This window comes from Polyodon spathula, chromosome 22 (genome assembly GCF_017654505.1).
Source record: "Polyodon spathula isolate WHYD16114869_AA chromosome 22, ASM1765450v1, whole genome shotgun sequence".
NCBI lineage: Eukaryota > Metazoa > Chordata > Actinopteri > Acipenseriformes > Polyodontidae > Polyodon > Polyodon spathula.
The window spans coordinates 17,518,565-17,537,777 of NC_054555.1; the positions used below are offsets into that span (position 1 = coordinate 17,518,565).

At 41.3% G+C, this 19,213-nt stretch overlaps 1 protein-coding gene across 1 annotated transcript in view; it reads right to left on the reverse strand.

The window, feature by feature from the left end:
* The window catches only part of LOC121296849 (PH and SEC7 domain-containing protein 2-like), a 249,354-nt gene that overhangs the window by 152,724 nt on the left and 77,417 nt on the right, over positions 1–19,213 (reverse strand). The window contains exon 2 of the mRNA XM_041222713.1: positions 13,512–14,154. Coding sequence (XP_041078647.1) covers positions 13,512–14,065 — 554 coding nt within the window. The 5' untranslated portion in view covers positions 14,066–14,154. The remainder of the gene's footprint in view (positions 1–13,511; positions 14,155–19,213) is intronic.

A 19,213-nucleotide genomic window follows, 5' to 3' on the forward strand; every position in this document is an offset into this window, starting at 1 on the left:
CAAATTTAACAAGTTTGCTTACTATACCAGAATCTAAATCATTAATGTAGATTAGGAATAGCAGAGGACCTAATACCTAATATCTGATCCCTGTGGTACTCTGTGGTACTCCACTGGTTACCACACTCCATTCTGAGGTTTCTCCTCTAATCAGTACTTTCTGTTTTCACATGTTAACCACTCCCTAATCCATGTACATGTGTTTCCTTGAATCCCTACTGCGTTCAGTTTGAGAATTAATCTTTTATGCGGGACTTTGTCAAAAGCTTTCTGGAAATCTAAATAAACCATGTCATATTCTTTGCAATTATCCATTATCGATGTTGCATCCTCAAAAAAATCAAGCAGGTTGATTTCTCCCTTTCCTAAAACCATCCTATCTGTCTCCCAGGACACTGTTACCATATAGGTAATTTTCCATTTTGGATCTTATTATAATTTCCATAAGTTTTTATACTCAAGCTTACTGGTCTGTAGTTAACTGGTTCAGTTTTGTTTCCCTTTTTGTGGATCGGTATTACTTTTGCAATTTTCCATTCTGTCGGTACCACCCCTGTGTCAAGAGACTGTTGCATGATCTTGGTTAACGGTTTGTAAATAACTTCTTTCATTTCTAATGCTACACTTGGTTAAACAGCATTCCCAAACCAAGCATCACTAAACCAACTGTGGCTGGAGGGCAACCCTGACGTATTGTAGGACATATTCCCTGAATATGATAATACATGAATGTGTATTAGAAATGTAACTGGGTTCATTAATGAAACTGTGTGTCTTGAGAAACAGGACAAACTGCTGTGTCTTGAGAATGGGGGCTCTGGTTTGCAGACAGACTGAACTATGTGACTGTAGCAGGGAGAGATCTGTGCTGACTCTGCTGGCGTGTTCACGGGCTGCAGGAATAGGGCAGCAGTCGCCCAACAACCGCCTGTGAGTCAGGGCACTGACACGGGGAGGTGGGAAAGTGGGTGTGTGGACTTTCCCCCTCTCTGAATGGCTGAGAGGCGAGTCTTGGGAGATTGTTGGTCCTATAAAATAATGCTCTGCTGTTTCCTCAGGTCTGCCCTTATAGACGCGCTGTGAGTGCGGAAACGCTGGTCGCGGACCGAGAACCAGCCGGGAGAGAAAAAGACACGAAAGTGTCACAGTGAGACAGTGAGAGCGGGGAACCCTTGGGCAGACCCCTTAAAAATATAACAGAGCAGGCTAGGTAGCCGGCAGCGTAGGATGGAGATCTGGGTCGCACAGGCAGCGGCGACCGGGATATTGCTGCAGAGTGCAGCACCTTTTATTTGTAGTTTTGTTATTGTGTTATTGGTTTCCCTTGTTATTTTTGCCTTCTGTTTTCATTATTATTTCTTTGAGCACCTGCAAGGGTGCCGGTATTGTGTACCATCGCTTGGTATGCCCGTGTTTCTGTTTACCATCATTGGTAAATCAGACCACGGACCCACAGCGCCATCTACGAGATAAACTTAAAAACAGCACCCTGAAAATAAAACTGGGCACCTGTGCGGTGTTGCCAAATCCATCTGTCTGTCTCCTGTGTCAGTGAATTACCCACCACCCTTCTACAGTGACCTACTGATTAGAGGACCGGCGCCTGAACTGGATTAGGCTGAATGGAAAGTTGAATTATGTACAGGTAATTCACACGTGCAACAACAATCATTTTGATGCAAGGAAGACATAATCTAGCAATGTCCGGGTGGAAAAGGACATTAAAACATCAAAGGACTGGGAGTTTAAAGAGGCAAGATACACAAATGTTCTCATGAAAGTAGCTACTCAGCAGAGTGAAAAAGACTAAAAATATCAAAGCAAAATTGAACATTTTGCGCTCCACATTGAATGCTAAACACAGTGCTGTCACTGCTAAGCAAAGCTGCAACTCCAGCACTCTGCATAAAAATGGAACCAAGCTGCAAGCGAGTCAACGACCACAAGCAATGAGACTGAGGCTCGACTAGAAGATTGCTGTAAAACTTACAGCACTGTTATCAGACAAACCAGTCTGGATCTGCTGTACAACTAAAACGCAGTATCGAAAAGAAACTGTGCCCTGCTACCAGCATAGCTAAAGATTCAGCTAAGAGGACAGAGTGGACAAGCGTTGTTGTGGATCTATACAGAGGACTGAAGACTTTGTTGCAGCTGTTTATTGATTCTATCGAGAATTGAAAGCTTTGTTGCCGAGTCTGATCCAAAGTGGGATTGAAGACTCCATTGAGGAGAGTCGAGTTTTGTACTCAACACTTCAAGACATTGAGTTTCCAAACCAGCGGACCAAAAGTCTATGCTTCAAGGAACTACTGAGTACAAATACAGTTGCATTATCCTTGCATGGAATTAAATTAATTGTAACACATTCACATAGAAATGAACTGTTAATTTTTTAGTTTGCACATTTTGCGTGTGAAATAACTTTAGTGAAACTTGATAAAGTAACTATAAGTAATCTACCTCATTGTTGTATGAAGAATTTCTTTAAAAGTAAACTTGACATGTACTTAATCTACAGTGCCTATAGAAAGTCTACACCCCCTTGAACTTTTTTCACATTTTGTTGTGTCAGTGCCTGTGACAGGCTGGCGAGTGGATAGAGGCCCAGAGACAGACTGCAGTTCAAAAAAATAACGCTTTAATTGTAAATAAAACACAAAATAAAAGGGCACAAGGGCAAAAATAAAGACATTTAAACACAAATAACCAAACAAAAAGCAAAATAAAGATTTCCAGGCTGGGCGATGCCTTCACTGGATTTAGAAAATTCAAAAATCACAAACAAAAACCACCCACCTGCTTCCTCAGCTCCCTCTTCCTCAATGAGAAGCAGAGGCCTCCTTTTATGTCAGGTGGCTGGGTGCTGATTGATTGTTAATTATGCTAACCAACTAATCAACCCCAGCCACCTGAACACAATAAACCCAGGCAAGTAGGGGAATTTAACCCCATCCATGCCAATGTATAAAGGGCAGAGCTTTGCTCTGCCACACATCTCCCCCCCATGTACAAAGTACACCATCTATAATCGGCCAACTCCCCCCTCCCCCCCAAGAGTCCAATTATGTCCCTTGGGTGGGCTGTTTCGGTGGGCGGTGGTGGGGGTGGGTTGATGTCGAAGCCCCCAAGCCTTCTTTGGTTGAGGGGGCCCCAGATCTCCAAGGTAGTAAGGCAATGCTGTCATGGGACCTGGACCCTCCAGCAGATGCAGTGCTGGCAGGCAGGCAGCACCCCTGGACAGCATGGGCCCGGCCTCCTCGGACGGCGTGGATCCCCCCTAGCAGTGCCAGACCCTCTGGTGGTGTTGGATCCTTTAGTGGCACTGGACCCTCCGAGGACGGTGGCCCGGCTCCCTCTGGTGACAAAAGCGGGGATGGCGGCCCGGCTCCCTCTGGTGACAAAAGGGGGGACAGCAGCGGACCCTCGGGAGGCGACGGCGGCCCCTCAGTAACCCTAGGAAACAAAAAGGAGACACCAGCAGCCCCAGGTGATGCAGAGCAGCAGGCAACCCCAGGCGATACGAAGCAGCCAGCAACCCCAGGCGATCCAAATGTGGCATCCCTGAGTGGAGCGGGCGTGGCATCCCTGAATGGTGCAAAGCAGGCATCCTTGGGCCATAGCACCTCCCCTCTGGGCTCTCGGGACGGCGGCTCCTCCCTCTCAGGCTCTCGGGACGGCGGCTCCTCCCTCTCAGGCTCTCGGGACGGTGGTTCCTTCCTCTCAGGCTCTCGGGATGGCGAATCCTCCCTCTTTGTTGGAATGACTGGGGCATCTCCCATGTTTACCGCCAGGTAATTAACAACCATGAGGGCAACCTCTGGGAAGGACGCCGGGTGGTGTTCTTCCTTCCACTGTTCCCACCTCTCCCCATCTTGACACCAGACCGTCTGGATAACTACGGGGAGGTCATGGATGAGGTCTGCCTCAGGGTGAATCAACCAGTCCCAAAGCTCCTGAGGCGGTGGTGAAGGTGGTGGTGCTGGAGGTAGTGGGGTGGCCCCTGATGCCCGGGGTGAAAACTGCACCTCTTCCTGGGCCTGATTGTAGGGGCATCCTACCCAGTTGTGGCTGTCCTCCTCACACCGGCCACACCAGTTTGCTGGTGGCATGTCTGGGCAGGACCTCCAATGGTGGTCCTCCTTCCTGCACCAGGAACACCAGGGGAGGAGGCTGGCCGGGTCCTCCAGCGGTGGCTGCAGCAGCTTACATTTCTTCAGCTGCTGGATCTCCTTCTGCCTTTGCTGCTGTCTGCTCTTCTTTCCCATTTTTTTTTCTAATTTATTTATTTATTAAAAAAAAAAAAATTGTCCCAAAAAAAATAAAATAAAACTAAATGTTGTAGTACTGCTCCAAGCCTCCTGGAGGTGCTATATCCCACTTCTAACACCAAATGTGACAGGCTGGCATGTGGATAGAGGCCCAGAGACAGACTGCAGTTCAAAAAAATAATGTTTTTATTATAAATTAACACAAAATAAAGTGCACAAGGGCAAAATAACAGATATTTAAACACAAATAAAGCAAAACTCACAAAAATAAATGTTTCCAGGCTGGGCAATACCTTCACTGGATTTAACAAAATTCAGAAAACCACACAACAAACACCAACCTGCTTTCTCAGCTCCCTCCTCTTAATGGGAAGCAGAGGCCTCCTTTTATGTCAGGTGGCTGGGCGCTGATTGATCATTAATTAAGTTAATCATCAAATCAAACGATCAACCCCAGCCACCTGAACATAATAAACCCAGGCAGGTAGGGGAAATTAACCCCATCCCTGACAATTTAAAAAGGGCAGAGCTTTGCTCTGCCACAGTGCCTCAGAGTTTCATGCATTTAAATGAGGATTTTTTCCACTTATCTACACATCATACTCAACACTATATATTACAAATAGAAAACTGAAAGATCATAATTGGATAAGTCTTTACCCACCTGAGTAAATACTTGGTGGAAGCACCTTTGGCAGCAATTACAGCTGTGAGTATATTGGGATAGGTCTCTACCAACTTTGCACACCTAGATTTGGCAATATTTGACCATTCTACTTTACAAAACTGTTAAAACTCTGATAAGTTCCTTGGGTAGCGTTGATGGAAAGAAATCTTGAAGTCATTCCACAAATTTTCAATTGGATTTAGGTCAGGGCTCTGACTGGGCCACTCAAGGACATTTACCTTTTTGTTCCTTAGCCACTCCAGTGTAGTTTTGGCTGTATGGTTTGGATTGTGGTCATGCTGAAAGGTGAACTTCTGTCTCAGTTTCAACTTTCTTGCAGAGGGCAGCAGGTTTTCCTCAAGGACTTCTCTGTACTTTGTCCATTCATTTTTCCTTCTCTCCTGACAAGTGCTCCAGTCCCAGCTGATAAGAAACATCCCCATAACATCATGCTGCCAGCACCATGCTTCACAGTAGGGATAGTGTTCTTTGGGTGATGTGCTGTGTTAGGTTTGCGCCAAACATAACACTTTGCATTTCCAAAAAGTTCCATTTTAGTTTAGTCAGACCACAGAATGTTTTGCCACATGGCTACAGAATCTCCTGAGTGTTTTTTTGTATACTTCAAACAGGATTCAGGTGTGCTTTCTTGAGTAATGGCTTCCTTCTTGCCACCCTACCATACAGGCCAGATTTATGGAGTGCTTGGGATATGTTTTTTTTATATTTTGAAGGCGATTGGTTACACCTGAGCTAATTTAGGACTGCTATTACAAGGGGGGTGGACACTTATCCAACCAAGCTTTTTCAGTTTTTATTTTTAATTAATTTTCTACAAATTTCTAAATTTTTTTTTTCACTTGGAAGTTGTGGGGCGTAATTATATATATAATATATTATATGCATATATATATATAATATATATATCTATATATAATATCTCACTATATATATATAATGCATTTTAATTCCAGGCTATAAAGCAACAAAAGGTGAACATTTTGAAAGGGGGTGTAGACTTTCTGTAGGCACTGTATATACCATTAATAAGCTTAATGAGATATATTCTAAGATTGTCTGCATTATCTCAGATGTACTCTGATGTGGGTGGGTATGTGTGTGAGCAAGTGAATAGCTACGTCACAGCCTGCTTGCTGCTGGCTGCTGCCTATGTGTGAGGAGTGTCATATTTCAATTACCTGCTAGTTAAGCATGAGTGCAGTTAGAGGTTTTTGAATTGTGTTTTGTACTTACAAATTAAGACATTTACTTTCTAACTTTTCTGATTTCTGTTTATTACTTGTGTACTTAATAAAATACTACTATTGATTAACCATTCCTTGTGCTGCGTGTGAATGTGTGTTCATAGTAAATCTTCGATCTTTGTAACACGTCAATTTAAATATTGTTAGTAGAGAACTAATCAACCCAGATAAACATTAAATTATCAATTATTAAATTGTTCCTACAGTATCTTTACACTCCAAGTCATACCTTTACAAAAGTAGGCTGCACAACAACACTATTTCTATTATTATCATTCACCTCCAGCCACGAAATGCAGACATAACTAATGCAGGTAAAGCAATGTAGGTAGAGTTACCATACAATGTCCTCCACTTCCCTTGTGATCCACTGGGGGTGCTTTTTCCATCATTCACAAGTTTCAGTCCCATGCGGTTTCCATTTGCTTCAATTACAGCATCCATGGCTTGTATTATATGAGGCGTACTTGCTGTTCCAAGGGCAGCAAGTTTTGCACTAAGCTCTAAGCACTAAGCAATGCACATTGAGCACAGATGCTAGTTAATTAAGCGTCATGTAAATTATGGATGCAGAGCTCCCACACAAAATGTACTTCACATTAATGTAGCCTACATCATTAATCATTTAAACCAGACAATTATATATTCGCTTTCCCAAATACATTAAGTTAAAGGTTGTGTATTTTCTTCTACTCAGTCTGTTAGGTTTCTGTTATGTATGGGGACTAGCTGACAGAAAAGAGAAAGGGCAATACACCTTGTTTTATCATAATACAATTTCTTAATTCTTTGACAGATACATACTTTTGATGAAATGTCAACATAAACTGTACGATGTTTCCATCTGCAGTTTAGATCTAAAATGAATCGTAATTAAATATTGAAAAGAACACCCTATTACAGTGCCGAGAAAAAGTTTGTGAACCCCAATGATAATTATGGAAATTCCATAGTTTACCATGATAGCCTTCTTGAATCAAAACCTTTTCTTAAATATCCAATCGGGTTTATATTAACCAATTCCATGTCTTTTGAAACAAGATGATGTATGAATTAGACAAATAATGAGTAACTAAGATTCAGGGTATGTGAAAAAGTAAGTGAACCCCTGGTTTTATCAGCTCAAATGAGGGGATAATTAGAATCAGGTGTTTAATTAATTAGGTAGATCTTCAGGGGTGAGTTTGGGAGGCCCCACCCTATATAATGATCAGAAACTTTGTGAGTTTGGTCTTCACCATACAGGTGTGTGGAAACACATCATGCCACAATCAAAAGAAAACTCTGAGGACCTAAGAAAAAGTTATTGATGCTCACCAGTTTAGAAAGGGTTACTAAATCATTTCTAAGGATAAGGGGCTCCAACAATCCACTGTCAGTCAGATAGTCTACAAATGAAAGTTCAAGACCACAGTCACTCTACCCAGGAGCAGTCGTCCTACCAAAATCTCTCCAAGAACAAATCAGAAAATCATCAAGGATTTCACAAAGAACCCCAGAGTAACATCCAAGGATCTATAAGCCACTCTCGCCCTGGCGAATTGAGTGTTCATGACTCAACTATCAGAAAAAGACTGAACAAGAATGGTGTTCATGGGAGGATAGCCAGGAAGAAACCACAGCTCTCTAAAAATAACATTGCTGCCTGTCTGAAGAGCACATAGATGATCCACAAGACTTCTGGAACAATGTTCTCTGGACAGACGAGTCAAAGGTACAACTTATTGGCTTCAATGAGAAACATTATGTTTGGCGAAAACCAAACACTGAGTTCGAACAGAAGAACCTCATCCCAACCGTCAAGCATGGTTGTGGGAGTGTGATGGTTTGGGACAGGGGGTTCTTTCTATCTGAGGAGAAGACATGTTTTGTTTTCTTTATTAAATCTGACAATAGGTCTACCATTGGTCTTATATCTGTAAAGCGCTTTGTGATGGTGATCCACTATGAAAGGCGCTATATAAAAATCAAGATTATTATTATTATTATTATTATTATTATTATTATTATTATTATTATTATTATTGTTGCAGCACCTGTGTGTTAATTACATCTGCACCCCTGTTATTCAGTGACGACTCACGTAAGTAACACCACCCTGTTACACCGCTCTTTAGTGTTAAAGAGCCTCTCCTATCACCAGGACCCTCCAAGGGGAGATTTCATTATGGATGCCCTCTCCTACCACCCAGACCCTCGAAGAGGAGATTTCATTATGTGTCCTCTCCTACCACCTGGACCCTCCAAGGGGAGATTTCATGATACATGCCCTCTCCTACCACCCGGACCCTCCAAGGGGAGATTTCATTTTACATGCCCTCTCCTACCACCTGGACCCTCCAAGGGGAGATTTCGTTTTACATGCCCTCTCCTACCACGTGGGCTCTGATGTTAAGAACCCTCTCCTACCACCTGGACCCTCCAAGAGGAGATTTCCTTATACATGGGTTGCCGACAGTTCTGAGAAATACAGTAAGCAATGTAGAGCAACTGTTCAGGTTTCAACAGTAGAACATGTGGAAGATAAAGGGATGGTTAGTACTTTGTGGCATAGCATAATTTGTCAGGATCCTATAAAACAGTTGACAAAAGAGCCTGCCCATCATTCATCATGCTGTCACTATGAAATGCTTGCAATTCCTGTGGATTTAGTGTGTCATACTAAGGATGAACATTATTGTGGAAACAGATTGCTGTCACATTTAAATACATCCATGACAGTCCGGTGGTCTACTATCAGGGAACTGGTCAAAATAATTTTGTCTTATTTGTTTGTTTTTTACATTATCACTGGACCCCATTTCATTGTGCTGCAGATTTTTCAGTTTTTCTTCTTTTTATTTCAATTGCTGACTCTTCGCTAACTGCCTTTTTTTTGTTGCATGCAGAAAACCAGAGCTCTTGAGCACAAGAAAAATAGGGAGCAGGGATAATGTTATCCTAGTGCTTATGAGAAACAGATGGATTAGGTTGCCTTGATTATAACTCTTTTAAAGATTTTTGACTTTCGTGGTGAAGAACTGGCATCATACTATCACCTGTCTTTCACATACATTGTATAACAAGAGTCCGGAGCATGAAGTGTGAGACCGAGGAGAGTCATTGCTATCAGCCTGATCTTAATGGGTTTCAGTTATCAACACAAGAGTCGGAGGCAGACAATGAACAACAACTCTTTCTGATATCTTAAAAAGCTGGAGGATATCTACTGCAATGCAACATAATGCTATAGGACCTTAGTTAAAAACACCTCCCATGATAATGTTGGTAGGGTTATGAATCACTATGGGGAGCCAGGACTAATCTGAAGAGACAAATCTGCAAGGTGTTTAAATTGTAATGAAGGGTGCATGAGCATTTCTTAACTTAGATTTTCTAATTACAGGTTGAAAATCTACAGCCCAAGGGTTAACAAATGCAACAGCCATATCAAAATGGATTTAATTAGGAGTTTTTGCCACTGATAAAAAAGTCGATAATGTCAAAGTGAAAATTAAATCTATAAATTGTTCTAAATTAATTACAAATATAAAACAGAAGATAATTGATTGCATAAGTATTCACCCCCTTGACTCAATATTTGGTAGAGGCACCTATGGCAGCAATTACAGCCATGAGTCTATTTGAATAAGTCTCTACCAGCTTTACACATCTAGACACTGCAATGTTTGCCCATTCTTCTTTGCAAAATTGCTCAAGCTCTCAAGTTGGATGGGGACCTTTGATGAACAGCAATTTTCAACTCTTTCCACATATTCTCAATTGGATTGAGGTCCAGGCTTTGACTGGGCCACTCCAGGACATTGACCTTTTTGTTTTTAAGCCACTCCAGTGTGGCTTTGGCTATAAGTTTGGGGTCACTGTCCTGCTGGAAGATTAATCTTCTCCCAAGTCTCAGGTCTCTTGCAGACTTCACCAGGTTTTCCTCCAAGATTTCTCTGTACTTTGCTGCATCCATTTTGCCCTCTATATTCATGAGCTTTCCAGACCCTGACACAGAGAAGCATCTCCAGAGCATGATGCTGCCACCACCATGCTTCAAGGTAGGGATGGTGTTCTCAGGATGATGTGCTGTGTTAGGCTTGCGCCAAACATAGCGCTTAGCGTTGAGGCCAAAAAGCTCTATTTTGGTCTCATCAGACCATAGAATCTTCTTCCACTTGGTCTCAGAGTCTCCCACATGCCTTCTGGCAAACTAGCCAAGATTTGATATGAGTTTTTTTCTTTTTGCTACTCTCCCATAAAGGTCAGTTTTGTGAAGCACCCGGGCTATTATTGCCATATGCACAGTGTCTCCCAGCTAAGTCGTGGAAGACTGTAACTCCTTTAGAGTTGCCATAGGCATCTTGGTGACCTCCCTGACTAGTGCCCTTCTCACCCGGATACTCAGTTTTTGAGGATGGCCTGTTCTAGACAGATTCACAGCTGTGTCATATTTTCTCTATTTCTTAATAATGGACTTTACTGTGCTCCGGGGGATATTCAATGCCTTGGAAATATTCTTATATCCTAACCCTGATTGGTGCTTTTGAAGAACCTTATTCCGGATTTGCTTTGAATGTTCCTTCGTCTTGATGATGTAGTATTTATTAGGAAATGTAACCAACTGTGGGACCTCCCAGAGACAGGTGTATTTAACCTGAAATCATGTGAAACACCTTAATTACACACAGGTGGACTTCATTCAACTAATTATGTGACTTCTAAAGACAATTGGTTGCACCAGAGCTTATTTAGGTGTTTCACAGCAAAGGGGGTGAATACTTATGCAATCAATTATTTTCTGTTTTATATTTGTAACTAATTTGGAACAATTTGTAGATTTTATTTTTCACTTTGACATTATGGACTTTTTTTGTGTTGATGAGTGGCAAAAACTCCTAATTAAATCCGTTTTGATTCCATGTTGTAACACAATAAAATGTGGAAAAGTCCAAGGGGGGTGAATACTTTTGAGAGCCACTGTAGGTGATGAAAACTAACTGGCAAACCAACAATGTCTGCTTAAGCACACCGAAGACTAAGCTATTGAAGAAAGTAGATTCTAATTTTTTTTTTCTGAAAAAGCAGATTCAAAACTAACACCCCACTGATACTGCCCGGTAATATTACCATCACTGGAATTAATTACATGCAGCATTTAAACGGCTTCCTACAGCATGGTTCAGCTATCTGCTTTACCACACGCACGTCGTGATATTCCAGTAGAAAATCTGAATGAATCCAGCCACTGTATAGCTTTAGAATGAAGTCTGAGTGACTTACTGAATCATGTAATATAATAAATTGGTCAGGTAATTACCAGCAATGGCAATACAGTGGGTTTATACTGCTAATATTATATTGATATGGAACAGCACTGTGGTACTGCAATGGATTATAAGCAGGATGTGCTGCTTCATATCATTGGGAAAATGTTACAACTTTGGTACTGTTCCATCAACAACAACCAAAGAACTGTTCTTTGAGCAGGAGTAGGTGACCCAATAAATATTTTTATTCCTTACTAGATTGGTTTGCTAGCCTATTTGGCAACTGATTCACAAAAGATGAAATTGTAAGTATGTGTTATACGTATGTGTGTGTGTGTGTGTGTGTGTGTGTGTGTGTGTGTGTGTGTGTGTGTGTGTGTGTGTGTGTGAGTGATACAAGGGGTGTGTGTTACACAGGGGGTGTGTTATACAAGGGGTCTGTGTTATACAGGGTGTGCACATTATACAGGGTGTGTGTTATACAGGGGGTGCACATTATACAGGGTGTGTGTTATACAGGGTGTGCACATTATACAGGGTGTGTGTGTTATACAGGGGGTGCACATTATACAGGTGTGTGTGTTATGCAGGGATGCACATTGTACAGGGTGTGTGTTATACAGGGTGTGCACATTATACAGGTGTGTGTTATACAGGGTATGTACATTATACAGGTGTGTGTTATACAGGGTGTGCACATTATACAGGTGTGTGTTATACAGAGTGTGCACATTATACAGGTGTGTGTTATACAGGGTGTGCACAATATACAGGTGTGTGTTATACAGGGTGTACACATTGTACAGGTGTGTGTTATACAGGGTGTGCACATTATACAGGAGGTGTGTGTAATACAGGGGTGTGTGCTATACAGGAAATGTGTGTAATACAGGGGGTGTGTGTTATGCAGGTGGTGTGTTATACAGGGGGTGTACATTATACAGGAGATGTGTGTTATATGGGTTGTTCACATTATACAGGGTGTGTGTTATACAGGGATGTGTGTTACACAAGAGGTGTGTGTTATACAGGGTTGTGTGTTATACAGGGTGTGTGTTATACAGGGGATGTGTGCTATACAGGTGGTGTGTGCTATACAGGGGGTGCATATTATACAAGGGGTGTGTGTGTGTGTGTGGAATACAGGGGGTAGGTAGGATAAAAATGTATATACTAGTAGGTAAATTAAACCTTTAAAATACACAGAGCAGCCCCTTCTCCATGCTATCAGAGCAACTCCACTGTTCACTGTGCAGGACAGGGTGACCCTATCAGACACTGTTCACTGTGCAGGACAGAGTGTCCCTATCCGACACTATTCAATGTGCAGGACAGCATGTCCCTATCCAACACTGTTCACTGTGCAGGACGTGTATCCCTAACATACACTGTTCACTGTACAGGACAGAGGAAATATTGACCTATGTGTCCTTCACCTGCTTGTTCCACACCTTCAGTACAGGAGCAGGATGGCACAATGTGTTTGTGTAAATTGCTTTCTAATTGGCTGAGGTAATGTTTCCAAACCACTACCATTCGCAGTGTAGGTCTCAAATGTATTTTCATTTTTAAGAACAGCATGTGGTAAGTAACATGCTAAGATAAAGAAAGCTCTGAGTTTGATGTCATGTTTCCAGGTGGTCACCTTTTAAAGACCTGCTCTCCTGTCATTACCACCCAATTCCTTCCCCACAATGACTGACATGCTTTCACCCCCTAAGACATAACTCAGTTAAAATGACACAGGAAATGCATGTGTAATGGACAACCTGAAAGTAACGTTTTCCATTTTCTTACATTTTTTCCATGTGCTACTTTCAAAACGGAATATATTGAGACTTGCATAGCAACATGTATGACAGAAATGTACATTAATTAGAACCCCTTTCACTGCTTTAAAGTAATGTTTAGAAACCATTTTTCGACCACATAAAAATACAGACTACAAACGTGACTCATAAGATTAAAAGGCGCAATACTTAAATGTCATATATCCTAAAGGGAGTACCTTTGCTCTCCATTTCATATCTAACCCATCTCATTTCTTTATAATTACCTTGTGGATTCAACTTCTGTTAACAGCTCGCTTGCACCTGCAGCCCTTTCCTTTAGCGAATGTGGAGAGTGTTCGTCGCCCATCGATACGTTAGCAGTCATGCTTTTATCCTCTTTCAACTCGCCATTGATTCCGTTGGTATGAGAAGACGCTAGCCTTCTCTCACCCTCCATGCTGCCTTGCTGCCTCAACTCTGTTAGCAGGCCATTCAGTGTGTTTCTGAAGCTGTTGTTTCCAAAGGATGCACTGCATTGTTTATCTGGCTGCTCCTGCATTGTCCCCACACTCTGCACTTCATTCCTTAATGCTGCTGGCTCTGCTATTGTTCCCATATGCTCAGTCCCATTGCTGTTTTGCTCACTCCCGAAGCCCTGGCCCTCATCAGTAGCTTTGGGCAGCTCAGCACTTTTTCCTGGACTAGGTTCTTTCCTGCGAGCCCCAGCGTAGTTGCCATTCACAGGTAGACACACTGCTTTGAGCCCTGGAGAAATAGGATTGTCTGTGCTGTCAGTGTTGGAGGCGGAAGGAATAGGAGAGCTGCTTGCTTCGTTCATGTCAACTCTTTAAGCAGATGAGAGTCTACGTAGCTTCCTTTAGTTAGGGAAAGAGGAAGCCTGGATGCAAGGTCTGGGAAAGATATTATCTGCAGAAGGAAACAGAAATGAATGTTTAACACTTAACTGGCTGTGTGCAAAGTGTTGTACTGTACACAGAGCAGGACAATGAACCAGAAGAGTGTGTTCATGCATTGTGTTAAGAAAACAAATAGTCTATCATGTTTAATGAAAGCCTTGTATGGTAATATAAGATATGTAAGCTGCAGGCACTTTTGAGCTCAGCAAAACTCTCTCCTAGATTCTGGAGCGTGTAAAACATGCAGTCAAATGAATCAGACCAGTTTAGTGCTGTCCAGTATATGTATTTATAATCAATATGTGCGATTCTTTTATGGAAAAAAAGAAATACAGACTTCTATTTGACAATACTGTTGCATGATTCATATATCATAATTTATATTGATATATACTGTGGCGTAGTGTCCCAGGGTGTCTGTCCTGCGGCAATACCTGTACATATATTACATGAAGCATGTATAGTATATTTATAGTTATCCCATATATTTCACTACTGTATATATTTCACAATAGATTAAAAGAATAGACTGTGATACAATAAAACTTTCACAGTGTATTGTTTTATTTGTGCAGCTGTATTGGTACAGTATTAGTAAAACTAACTGAAAAAAGAAAATACCCAAATATATTGTGTGCCTATTATGCACTCGGCTTTAGAGATACATAGCTCTAATTGCCATCAGTAACTTCAAACATGTTGTGTTTTAAAAAAAAAAAAAAAGTGGGACTAATTATTTACCTGCACCAATGGGTTACACTGACATACACATTTATCTAGGCTCTCATTAGGTGGCAACATCAAGCACCACTGCTCCCTCTAGCTCCCTCATTCTGTAACTGTAATTATGTAAATCACTTTGTCCCTCTTGTCCACTTGAATATAACAGTTTTATATGCACAATATATTTCTAGGATAGTAAGCATACAACTATTAACTATACTTTAGTTGTTGCGGGCTACTGCAGCTTTAATTCCTTCTCAGCATTAAGTTTCTGATGTACCAGTTACAATTACCATGTACAATTATGAGTGATTTGTCTCCCATTGATCACGCTTGTCATAAACTGACTTCTGAAAAAAGTAGAAAATGAAGATGCCCATTAGAGAGTCACATTAGGATGGGACTCCAGCGGACACCGTGGGATTCCCACGGTACAGGAATACATTTCTCTTTATGTTTGCGGGAATGGATGGAAACTAAAAATAAACAGGCAGGAACGCATGGGGCCGGGAATAAAGAGGTTTAAATTTCACAGGAATGGATGGGAGTGGAACTGAAGGCTGCAGGATGAGCAGTACAGTACCAAACTTTAGTTTATCAGACAAGCTGAGAACTTTAGATGTTGTAATATCAAACCAATCAATATGAAATGTTGTAAAATTAAACATATCAACTGCATACTCAGACTTCTGGGTATCCACAACACTCATTTCAATTGACACACCCCATTTAGTGATGTTACTTGCCCACTCATTCAGTTCAACCCCACTGCATCTTACTATCGTTGATTGCAACTAACATTTAATATAATATGCAGTTTTGTACACTGTTAGTTTTGCAGAAAAAGTGGCAGAGAAGGTATGAAGAACTGATAAGTGCAAGAATGCATGAAATAGCACTGAGGGCAGAAATCGGCCAAACCCACAAGTCTGTGAACAGAACAGCAGCGGCGGTTTAGCAGCTAAAAAAAACCACAATCACTCAGTGCTGGAGGGACCGATACACCTAAGATAGCATAGTTTAACCCTAACCCTAACCACAATTACCCAGTGCTGGAAGGACCAATACACCCAAGATAGCATAGTTTAACCCTAACCCTAACCACAATTACCCAGTGCTGGAGGGACCAATACACCCAAGATAGCATAGTTTAACCCTAACCCTAACCATAATTACCCAGTGCTGGAGGGACCAATACACCCAAGATAGCATAGTTTAACGGTAACCCTCACCACAATTACCCAATGCTGGAGGGACTGATACACCAAGATAGCATAGTTTAGGCATAGTGTGAGAACACAAAAGTACAAGACAGAAACCGTTTACTTTCTCCAATAGCAACATTTAGATCACTTTAGTACACGACACGTCACTGTCTCTGCACATGGGATCTTCCTGTGGTCATTGCACCTACAAAGGAACGGGGGAGGGGAAAACCCTGGGTGCAAATGGACATTAAAGAGCTTGTTTCTGTATGCATTTTTTAATCAGCTTGCTCTGTACTTGAGTGACAGGAAATGGTGTTGTGGTGACGTGAGGCCAGAATGAGGAAGCACACAGGTACTGCAGTTGCAACAAGAGACGCATTGTGCGCCGATTATTAAAGAACAAAAATAAATAAAATATTTAAACAAAAATAAACTTGCTCACAGAGCACAAAAATAAATAATTAATCAAAACAAAATCACAAATACAAAAACACAGGTCAGGCTGGGCAATTGCCTTCACTGATCCTATACTTTCAAATTTCTTTTCTCCTTGCTCGCTCTCTCGCTCTCCTCCGTGCACCCACTTGGAGTGCAGAGAGCTGCAGATATTTATACAGGTGACCATTTCCAGATTAGCAACAAATTAATCAGTTAATTCGGAAGCTGGCCACCTTCTGCACGAGTTTTCTAAGCATTCCTGGCAGAGGACGAGTTACTCCCTCACCTCTGCCAGAGCACTAAATAAAAACAAAAGAATAACAAAACTAACACGGCTACGCCGTCATTTAAAAATACACACATTTCCAAAACAATAAGAAACACATGGCGCTTTGCCATCATATATATATATATATATATATATATATATATATATATATATATATATATATATATATATATATATATATATATATATATATATATACATAAACTCCATACAATAAACAAACAATACACAAATACAAAATAACACAGGGGAGGAGGGGGAGACCCTGTTCTAAAAATAACTGAACAGGGCTGCTTGCCCTGTTACAACTTGGAAAAAAGATTGCTGAATATGCTGAATAAACCAAACTAACATCTGAAGAAAAGGACTGTGCACTTCTTCATCCGTGAAGAGCACACTGAAATAAACATTCAATTCTCTGGCAACAGCTCTGGTGGACATTCCTGCAGTTAGCATGCCAATTGCACGCTCCCTCAAAACTTGAGACATCTGTGGCATTGTGTTGTGTGACAAAACTGCACATTTTAGAGTGGTCTTTTATTGTCCCCAGCACAAGGTGCTCCTGTGTAATGATCATGCTATTTAATCAGCTTCTTGATATGCCACACTTGTCAGGTGAATGGATTATCTTGGCAAAGGAGAAATGCTCACTTACAGAGATGTAAATAAATTTGTGCACAAAATTTGAGATAAATAAGCTTTTTGTGTATATTTAAAATTTCTGGGATCTTTTATTTCAGCTCATGAAACATGGGACCAACACTTTATATGTTGCATTTATATTTTTGTTCAGTGTAATAATAATTATTATTATGTAGCACAGGGGTGTCAAACTCAGTTCCTGGAGGGCCGCAGTGTCTTCTGGCTTTTCGTTCCACCCAAGCTCTAAGTTACTTAATTGGTCTAATTATTTGACTAACTGGAAACATTTAACACTTCTCTTCAGACCTCAAAATGTTTCAAAGGTAGTGTGCCTTGAATCAAGTGCATTTTTAAAATCATCAACTGTAAAAGACCTTGAAAAATATTAAATATATCAAATTCAACAAATAATTAGATCAATTATGTTAATTGAGAGCTTAAATTGGAATAAAAACCAGAAGACTGTGGCTCTCGAAGACTGGAGTTTGACACCCCTGATCTCAAAGTGCTTTACAATATAAAATACAACAACACACTCATGCATAAGCACAGCAGACTTTACATACTAAAAGCACAGCACACAAACAAGTTCAACAAATGCATAATTAATTGAAAATGTCAACATTTTCAGAGTCTTTGATCACCTGTGGGAGAGCCTGCAGATTGCCAACTTAGTAAAAAACACATTATGCACCACATAAAAATAATGACAGACAAAAAGTAACACATGCTAACTAAAACAGTTTAAAATTCAGTCGAGCAATGTTGGATTAAAAAAAAAAATGAAATACAATGACTTTTTTTTTAAATAAATACATTGACAAAAATGTAATAAATCCCTTTCACAGTCACAGAGGCCACTGAGAATACAGCTTGAAACCCTTTTTTAACTTGCTTGATGGAGCTTTGTATGAGGCTTTTGCAATCTGTGCACGTCGTTTATTGTTAATGTCGGAAGGACTTTGTGACAGAAATATGAGTTCTGGTGATGAATCTTCCTCCCGACCTGTGAGGGCACTAAAGAACGAGAGGAGAAGTATGTGGAAGGGCTGGCCTGACAGTTCCTTTCCGGGTCAGGGAAGTGGGTCAGCCTGGAGAGAAGTGAGAATCTGTTGCAAGACCGTATTGATTTGAAAGGTAAACGAGAGGCAGCTGCAAGTAATAAGGCAGCTGCAACCGTTTACCTAGATATCAACGTTTGGGTAAACGTTCGGAGAGAGAAGGAGAGAGAGAGGAGCTCTCGTTGTTACAGAGAATTGCGTGTTGTGTTTTGTTGTGTTTGTTTGTAATTGTCTGCGTTTTGCACCACCAGACAGTTAACTCACCTATCCGGAGCTGTCGACCAGGGTCAGCACAATCCGGATCACCACTGCACGGAACTGTCACAAAATACAATGTCTTCACCAACCACAAACACGTCTGCACTCACCAGGACTGGTGACCGTGTGTTCATTTTGTTTGGGTGTGCCCTGCTTTGCTATCCCCGCGCTTTACATATTGTTGTGTATAGCCGGGGATTTATTATTTTATGGACACCAGACCTGGATTATAAATAAAAGCACCTTTTCACTGGAAACTGTTGTCTTCCTGTCACTCCTGCATCGCATTACCGCTACATCTGTTCCCCTCCACTAGCCAATTTGCCACATGTGGTGTCAGAGTGGGATTTATGGACCGCAACGCACTGGCGGAGCTGCTGCAGGCGCTGGAGAGCAGACGCAATGCAGAGGAGAGAAGGAGGGAGGAGCGCTACATGGCGCTCATTGAAC